The sequence below is a fragment of the Pongo abelii genome, chromosome 1 (genome assembly GCF_028885655.2).
Source record: "Pongo abelii isolate AG06213 chromosome 1, NHGRI_mPonAbe1-v2.0_pri, whole genome shotgun sequence".
Taxonomy (NCBI): Eukaryota; Metazoa; Chordata; class Mammalia; order Primates; family Hominidae; genus Pongo; species Pongo abelii.
Window position 1 is genome coordinate 97,456,695 of NC_071985.2, and position 9,623 is coordinate 97,466,317.

General features: G+C 37.0%; 1 protein-coding gene across 6 annotated transcripts; it reads left to right on the forward strand.

The window, feature by feature from the left end:
- Positions 1-6,773: 6,773 nt before the first annotated feature.
- Positions 6,774-8,335, forward strand: LOC100455334 (small proline-rich protein 2E-like). Of its 6 annotated transcripts, none has more exons than XR_008512250.1 (3): positions 6,774-7,024; positions 7,723-7,763; positions 8,023-8,335. XR_008512250.1 is itself a non-coding variant. In XM_063727557.1 (2 exons), exon 2 carries the CDS (start codon positions 7,742-7,744, stop codon positions 7,958-7,960), a length of 219 nt encoding a protein of 72 aa, XP_063583627.1. In that variant the 5' UTR covers positions 6,774-7,024; positions 7,723-7,741; the 3' UTR covers positions 7,961-8,016. The 6 variants fall into 6 exon arrangements, 2 of the variants coding, with proteins under 2 accessions (XP_063583627.1, XP_054383712.1); XR_008512244.1 differs by lacking the exon at positions 6,774-7,024 and adding an exon at positions 7,193-7,255; XR_008512252.1 differs by lacking the exon at positions 6,774-7,024 and adding an exon at positions 7,195-7,255 and having other exon boundaries at positions 8,085-8,335.
- Positions 8,336-9,623: the final 1,288 nt, after the last annotated feature.

A 9,623-nucleotide genomic window follows, 5' to 3' on the forward strand; every position in this document is an offset into this window, starting at 1 on the left:
CATTGCTTTTGTTTGCATTTCGTGTCTTTAACCTCTTCTGTTAACTACATCAAGTGAGTGTTCCTTTTCATTCCTATTGAATTATTAGAATTATTAGGCTTTTCCATCACTGAATTCAGTGTTGCTTGCAATGTGTGTTTTGGATTCGGTACAACAAATAATTCTCTTTTATTGGTTTTAAACTCATTTTTACCCCTTCTAGCTTGTATGACTGAAAAAATTACCTAAACTCTCTTAGCTTCAGTTTCATCATCTGTAAAAAGTAAGAGAGCATGTATTCAGCTGAGTGTACTCATAGCAATTAATTTATTCACAAATGTTTCCTAATTGTCTATCATGTGCCAGCCAGTCTTCTATGCACTGCTGATAGGGATAATGATGACCAAACAAAGTCTTTGCTCTTATAGAGTTTACAGTCTTAAGAGAGTCACATACCACCCCCACCCCCTGACCCCCACACACCTCCCACACACAGGACAAATTATAGTAATACATGGGCTATATTTAAAGAAAATTATTTAGAAAGACCCTTTGAAGTGACTTTTGGCTCAAAGACATGAATGAATAGAAGAGGGAGCCATGGGTATATCAGGGGTTGATTGTTCCTGTTGGAAGAAATGGCCAGTGGTAAAGAAATACAAAATAACATTAGCTGGGTGTGGTGGCAGGCGCCTGTAGTCCCAGCTACTCGAGAGGCTGAGGCAGGAGAATGGCGTGAATCCGGGAGGCGGAGCTTGCAGTGAGCCGAGATCGCGCCACTGGACTCCAGCCTGGGCGACAGAGCGAGACTTAGTCTCAAATAGAAAAAAAAAAAAAGAAATACAAAATAACAAAAAGGAAAATGGTGGTCAAGGAGAAATGTCTGCAAATGAGGTCAGAGAGGTTGGATCTCTAGGATACAGTCATGATTTCGATATATATTTGAAGTTTGACAGCCATCTTAGGATGGTCAAAGTCCTGAAATTTTATTGTATATAACTCAACAATTGTATATAATTACTTTTGCACAGCATTTCAACCAGAAGTACATAGGTTGTTTCAAACATTTTTTTTTAAAGTTGAAAAGAACTGAGGAATAAATTAAAACTCTTTTGCTAAGAGGGACTGCCCAAATGAAAAGTAGGTCTACCTATTTTCACATCTTAAAGGGAAATATATTTGATTAGTTTCATCAAATTGCAGCTAGCAGAATGCTTAGGGAATTTTGTTCTTGCTGTACTCCAAGCCCCAACAGGAATGTTAGAAGGTAGAATTTACACAAGGCAATACAGAATAACTCCAAGTTATTGTCTTAACAGTAAGCTGTTGAATAAAGCTCTGGCTTAATATTGTTGACAGTTCCTCCTAACCCCCAGGCCACATTTTGTCTTTAAGAAAAACAAAAATAAAAAATCCTTTATTTTAGGTGAAATATAATCAACCCATTCAAAAAGTTCATAAACTTTAGCTGTACAGGGCGAATAATTACAAGCTGAGCACTCATGCAACCAATGCCAAATTCAAGAAAAATGACATTACCAAACTTTCTGAAGACCCCACATTGCCTTATTCAATAACACTCTATACTTTCATCACTGGAAGTAAACACTCTGCTGACATTTAACATAATTACTTTCTTGCTTTTTATTTTATTTTTTAACCATTAATATAGAGGGATCTATATTAATAGATATAGTTGTTTTCCAGTTTTTGAATTGCATATAAATGGAACCATACAGTATGTCATTTTTTTGCCTGTCTCCTTTCAACCATCATTGTGTAATTTTTGCTTATTCATGATTGCATTTTAGCATATCATTGTATAAATATACAACACTTTTGTTTCCTTATTTTTTCTACTCTTGGTTGACATCGGGTTGTTTCCTATTTGGTATTGTTATGAATAGTGCCATCATGATGTTTTCTTCCTGCCTGTGGGTGCACATGCTCACACATTTCTCTAGGGTATACACCCAGAAGTATGTGCATCTTCAACTTTGGTAGGTGATGCCAAACTGTTTTCTAAAATGCTGTCCCAATTTAAATGCCTAGAGCTGTGTAGTAGATTTTATGCTTCCTTTCCCTCCTTCAGCTAATCAATCAATGTCACCCTTCATAGTTTTACCTATCTGGTATGGGCATAATTATCTTTTATTGTACTTTGAATATGCATTTTATTAAATATTAATGTCTTTTAGAAGTTTTTAAAAATATGTTTATTAACCATGTTGACATACACTCTTGTGAAGTGCCTGCTAAAGGCTTTTACCCATTTCTATTGAGCTGTTTTTTTCTGACTAATTTTTATGAATTTTTAATATATTTTGGATACTTAGCTTTAATGGTAATTTGCCTAACCCACTGTAACTAAGATTTTCTCCTGTTTTCCTCCAGAATTGCAGAATGTTTTATTTATATCTTAGTGATACATTTTGAATTAATTTTTGTATATGTGAAGTAAGAATCAAGATTCACTATTTCCCATATCAATATCCAATTGCTTGAGTACCATTTGCTGACAAGTTTCTTTTTTTTTGCCCATTAAATTATCTTGACACCTTCATTGAAAACCAACTAACTATATAGATATAGATACATATCCATGTGGGTCTATTTTAGGACTTTATTCTATTCTATTGATCTCTATGTCTATTTTTATGCTAATACTACATCTGATTAGTTTGGTTCTAGAATAAATATTCATTTGTGCTGCTCCAAGTACTATATATTTCCACATATGTTTTATAATTAGCTTGTTAATTCTTTAAAAAACACTGAGGGGGTTTGACTGAAATTATATTAAATCTATGGCTCAATTTGGGAAGAACTGACAGTATTGACAAAATTTAGCAGTACTGACTTTTTGATCCATGAACAAGGAATATCTGTCCATTTATTTACTTTCTGTCAGCAGAGAAGTATACAGTGTTCAGTGAATGGTCTTGCACATCTTTTCTTAAAGTTTTTTGGTATTTATTTCAAATGTTATTATAAGTGGATTTTGACATTTTATTTTTGAATTGTCTGTTGCTACAGATATTGCTATGACCCTGCTTCAAGCCACCTGAATATCTGCATTATTTCTATAGCCTCCTTACTCTCTCCCCGCTTTCATCCTTGCTCTATATAACAAATGCTCAACACAGTAGTCAGAATTAACCTCTTAAAGATAATGTCACTTCTCTAGCCAGATACTTCCCTTCTAAATCAGAATATGAGACACAGTCTCTACAGTGATCTACAAAGCCCAACATGAATTGAAACTCACCTCTGAAATCTACCTCATCTGTATTTATTTTTCCTTCCTTCTCTCAGAAAAGCTTAAGTAGGATAGGAAATTGCATGGTCAAATGATGAAGTGAGAGGCAGCATTTTTTTTCTCTGTAAAATTTTGTGTACCATTTTATTACTATATAATACATATGTCATAACTACTACTAAAAATACAATTAAAATGTTCAAGCTAGTCCACTGAAATAGTAAGGTACTGAATGAAATGATTTGTTTTGTCAAGTGTTTTCTTTGATATGTGTTTACCATATGTTTATCCTGTATTTCTTTATCTTTTGTTAGTATTTATGTGGTTGAGGCAGAAAAACTTGGGAAAGTTGCTAATACTTAAAATACACATGCAAGCATTTTATTTTTTTCAAAAAGGGGGCAAGTCTGTAATTGTTTGATTTGAGACAGTTTATTTTAGCTCTTCTTTTGTTTTCATCTTACTCTCTTTTATTTCTTCCTTCTTCCCTCTGACATGCCCACCCTATTTATCTGATTTTTCCTTCCTTCTTGCCTTCATAAGTTTTGAGTATATATTTGCCAGGCACTAAGCTCAAGGGATAAATGATAAGCCATTTTGCTTGCCCTCAAAAACCTTAGAATCATATGTAAAATAAAATAATTGCAATTCCGGTATACATACTATGTTAAAATTATGTTCTATAAGAAACATTTGGGGTCATTTGATTCTACTTGAGAAGATAGGGGTGGAGCTAGGAAAACGTCCAGATGACTGAGCAGACTGTAGAAGCATATGCAGGTGATCATCAGGGAGAGCTGAAAGGTAAAGTATTCCAGACGCGGGGGCAACATCAGAGAACCCACACAGACACTTGCAATATTCCAGAGACTGCTTTGTCGTTCAGTAGGTCTGGAGTAAATGGTGCAATGGTAGGTGTTGTGTAAAGTTGTGTTAGAGTACACACAGCCCAGTTGTGAACCTTCTTGTGGTTATCTACCAAAATAGCTACCATTTCTGTCTTATTTACAATGATACTGCTATAAAGTTAAAAAACTTCAACAGCGCAGAAAAGCTATGACCCTCTCTATCTGAGTCCATGCTCTTCCTTTTTGCCCAAAGATAATCACAGTTAATTTCCAAAGTAACCATCATTAACATGAACAGCCATCATTATAGATACCTTTCCATGCATAGTAAGTAGAAAAAGAGATAGAAAGAATAGAGAAGTGCCGTAGCTGGAACTTTTAATGCATTAATTTAATTTAACAGAAGAAAAGGAAATCAAGATATAATTAAGAAATGTCAAACTTCAGGCAAAATTTTCTCCAGTGCTCAGATTTCTGCAACAGTGTGAATAAGCAGGTCTTAAAATGCAAAGCATTTGGAGTCATTGTTTTCTTATCTCCACATTTCAATATCAAATATTATTATAGAATTACCAATATAAATGTTGAGTAAATTTGTATCTTCCCAACCCATTTTCACTTCAACATTTTTGCTAGTTATACAGAAATTTTCACATTGTTAGGGTTTATAAATACTGATGCTCTGTTTTATGACCTCAGTTCCTACAGATGACTATGTTTATTTCATTATTTAAAATGATACATTGCTAACTACTATTTCTCTTACCATAGCTTTCTATCTATGAGATGTTTAGTAGATTATATCTCTTGGATGGTTGTATTTGACAAAGCAGTTTTATAAGAATTTACTGCAGGAGCTGCATTTATTAGCTTCTTCCATATCTATATTTTAAAGCTTCAATAGCCTTTATTTTCTTGTTGGATTGTTCGAAAATTTAAAGGATGATATAGAGTCTGTTCTCCTTCTTATTCAGATTTTCATTTCTGGAGGCCTCTGTTTGTTTGTTTGTTTTTTTCTAGTCTGTGCTGACAGCTCTTCAGGTCTCCTGTACACCCCTTGTCCTCTCTCTTCCCTTCTTAAATAATTTCCTGGATTAAACCCACCATTTCTCTACCTTTCGGTTTCTTGAGCTTATGCCACTACTCATTGAAGAATGTCCTTATGTAATTCCCTAATAAAGAATGTGTGGGAGAAATAAGTGTCTCAAAGCAGATACAGGATTCAGCTACCTTCCATAATTTGTGCAGCTAGGAGAAAAAAAACACATTGAGGTTTCCCTCATCATTCCACTCTGTTTCTCTTTCTTTCCTCATCAACTCTCATACTTAATCAGGAGGACTTTTGGCTCCTTTGTCCCCTGAAGTTAAAAGATTCTCTTTAGTTGGATCTTCAAGTCCACCTCCAGATTTATAAAGAAATTCCTTTCCCAAATAATCCTTAGCATCAAACACTTTATCAGCAATACAGGCTGCTAGGAGTCAATGGATAAAAGTCTTAAAATTCTGAGTGAAGTTTGTTTTTATTTTTCCAAGGTAGTGGATTGGAGACATTGTTAGCATGCCTCTCTCACTTGGAAAGACAAAATAGTGTGTAGAGATCCACACTGTGAACTTTTTCCCAGGAAGTAATGCAGGAACTTAACAGGAAAACTGAAAAAGAAAAAAAACCCACAAAAAAGAAAAAAACCCCACACATCCTTTGAAAGAAGCTGCAGGCTGCAACCTACACTGTGAGCCAGGCAGAAAACAGAGTTTTTCAGAGTGTGAGGGGGGATGGACTGCCTCCAGGATATACACTACCAGGTAACCTGGCAATCCAGGCTATGGAGGAAGGCCTTAACCCTCCCCAGCACCGGAACTGATTTATGGAGCAGTGAGGAATATCAAAGTAGAAGCAGCAGTGGGAAGAGCCTTGTGTGTATCCCCAGTCTCCAGAATTTACATGTGATGGTGTGAGTCTACACATCTTGTTTTCTGCTGTGGGGAACCACATAGGCGTGGTTCAATAAATAGGTTTTAGGTGACTCCTTGTGGTTTTTGTTCACTTCTCTCCATTTCTTTAATGTGGCGATTAGGAGTACATTTTTTAATTCCTTAAAAGGTCTGTAGTACACATCTTTGAGGGCAGCAAGGAGGAAAAGCACTGAGGGGACTGGATTCCACTGTGGAATCTGTCCTAGCAGAGAAATGCCTCTATGAATTGGGTGGAAAAGACAGCTCTAAAAACGCAAAGAATATAGGTCAAATCCAGGATTATACAGGAAAAAAAAAAAGAGATGGAGGAAAAAATTTCAGGCTTGAAGAAGAGTCTACAAATAGCGCGATGTGGACAGTCTCCAACCTAGAGCCAAGCATTATTCTCTCCTGTGAACAGAGAAAGACTCAAACCCAGGGGGAAGAAGTGACCTACCTGTGATCACAGGACTTGCCAATGATAGAACTATGTTCAGTTTCTCATTACTTCTAGCAAATTGGCAAATTATACTAAGGGAGTAGAGGCAGAGTTGAGTTCATGTACAACAATATAGAAATCAGCTAAAGTGGATCAGAGCAGGAAGTTTTACAATTCAGGGAAAGGGTAAGATAGAAAGGGATCCTTTCCCCCAATCAAGAAAGACAGCCTTGGACCACCAGTTAGAGAATCCCCTAATTTTCTCTCTGCCATAAGTCACTGAAACTGAGAGCTAAGGCAGGGCCTCTGTGAGTCATGAGCACTTAACCCAGCGGGAGACCTCAGAACAGGATGTTTCCTTTTTTGAGATTCCCTGTCATACCAGTTATGGATAAATTTGCATTTTGGATGGGACATTACTGGACCAGCCCATTTTAGGCAGTTCCGTTTCCCCCTGGGTGGGGCAGCAGGCCCTATGAAGAGGTTCTCAGCCGCATGACTCCTAAACTCCCGGTACTTGAGCACCGATCTGCTTCGGAGAAACTGGTGAGTCTGCTTACTTGAATTTCTCTGTTCTTTGTGCCCTCGAATGTTGAATTTAATCTGAAGACAGAAAGTACGGTTGATCCAAACCTCTGATGACAGTTTTGACACTACTTAGTGGATGGAACCTTAGGATTAGATCATAATGACACATTGTTTTAGCTTTTTTTTGTAAGCAGCTTGGTGTTCATATGAACAGCGAAGTTAATAGGAATGCTTTGATTTGAGGAAGAGGTAAAAGCAAAGTCTTTTTCCTTTTTTCTATATCTCTGTGGTGTCCTTTTCAAACATTTGTGTTTTAGCAGATGTGAGAGCCTGCAATTCTTCCCAAACGGCCCTTTGCTCTGTGCCCATCAGCCCAGTGGGGCTTTACAGCAGATAATGGTGATAGGAATAGCTTCTGAGATTGCCCAGGGTATCTGAACTTGTGACTGCCTTTCATGAAGTGGTTATTTTCATGCTTGATTGTTTATAACAGAGATATTTTCTTTGGAAAAATTGCATGAGAAAACACAGGATTTCCCAGGGTTGATAAAGCAATTTGCTAAAGTGGAAAGGAGAAACCAGAGAGTCATGAAAAGGGAATTAGGAGTTTAAATAATTTTTTGGAGATTGGAGAAATAGCCAATGGTATTACATAAACGTTGGCTTTTCTTTGTAGGAGTTCCTTCCTGTGAACCCTGTTATATAATTTCTTTCAGATTCTGAGACTCCAGCAGGATGTCTTATCAACAGCAGCAATGTAAGCAGCCCTGCCAGCCACCTCCTGTGTGCCCCCTGCCAAAGCATCCAGAGCCATGTCCACCCCCGAAGTGCCCTGAGCCCTACCCACCACCAAAGTGTCCACAGCCCTGCCCGCCTCAGCAGTGCCAGCAGAAACGTCCTCCTGTGACACCTTCCCCACCCTGCCAGCCAAAGTGTCCACCCAAGAGCAAGTAACAGCTTTAGAATTCATCAGGAGCATGAAAGGATAGGGATAATTGGCTCACCTCATTCCACAGCTCCACCTGCATCTTCTCATCAAAGCCATCCAGGGATACACAGGGAGCTTCTTTCCCCTTAGCCTGTGATCTGCCCATGATGATCCCCGACAGCAAAAGGTTTCCTTTCTGAGGCTGCCATACTGCCACTGTCCAGGTGGAGACTGAGAAAAGGAAGTCCTCAGCTGTACCGGCCTTTCAGAGCTTCTCTTTGGGTGCCATCGAAGAATTATATTGATGTCTTCTGTGTCTGTCTGTCACCTGGCATGAGCTTCTACTATCTGTGCAATTGTCACTTTTCTTTCACTCCCTGAATAAAGTAGCTATGCCTATATTTTTGTGAATGGATATTTCATTTCTTTTTAAACCTACTTTATTAACAATATCATATGATCATTTGGATTTATTTCTATCTTTCTTTGGCCCCCAGGACCAGGCTCCCATGATTATTGTAGGAATTTTGGGTCATACTAAAGATTATTTCTGTGTGATTTTAAACCCGTTTTATTTTCCTTAGTTAGTGTTTTGATAGATTCAAGGAACATATTATTCAACTTCTCCAAATGTCAGTCTCTTTACTGCAAAGTGAGCAAAGTAACATTTACATAACAAACTAGTCTAAGGCATAAAATTGAATTACTATCTGAAATTTGGTTGGCAGAATGCTTGACACATAATTAGCAGTCATTTAATTGAGGTTTATTAGCAGGAATATATCATCGTCTTCATCATCATCATCATTATCATCATCACCAGCATCACTACGCCACTACAACCACCACCACAGTTGCTCCAGCAAGAAAGTAGCTTGGATATAACTAATACAGGAAATAAGAAGAGTCTCTATTGCTATTTTTTATGAATTCATAATACTTGTACACAGTTACGGGGTACATATGATATCTTGTTACATGAATAGAATGTGTAATGATCAAGTCAGGATACCAGAAAATTTATGTTATCCATCGCCTGTGGTATTTATCATTTTTCTTTGTTAGGAACATTTTAATTCTTCTCTCCTAGCTATTGTGAAATATAGAATACATTGTTGTAAACTAGTCACCCTACCCTACTGTCAAATATTAAAACTTATTCCTTGTATCTTTTTGTTTGTACCCATTAACCAACATCCCCCCCATCCCCCACAAATACCTTTCCCTGCCTCAGCTATCTTATCATTCTATTCTCCATGATATCTATCTCCATGATTTTGACTTTTCTAGCTTTATATGAGTGAGAACATGTGATGTTTGCCTTTCTGTGCTTGACTTATTTCACTTAAGATAATGACCTCCAGTTTCATCTATGTTGTTGCAAACGACATGATTTCATTCTTTTTTGCAACCAAGTAGTATTTCATTGTATACTATACAATGAAATATACTATATTTTCTTTTTCCATTCATTCATTGATGGACACTTAGGTTGATTACACATCTTTGCTATCGTGAATAGTGCTGAAATAACCATGGAGGTTCAGGCATCCCTTTGATATACTGATTTATTTTCCTTTGTATAGTAGTTAGATTGCTGAATTGAATGGTAGTTCTATTTTTAGTATTTTTTGTGAAATTGCTATTATTACTTGTGCTTTTGAAGTCTTACCCGAAAACTCCTTGCAT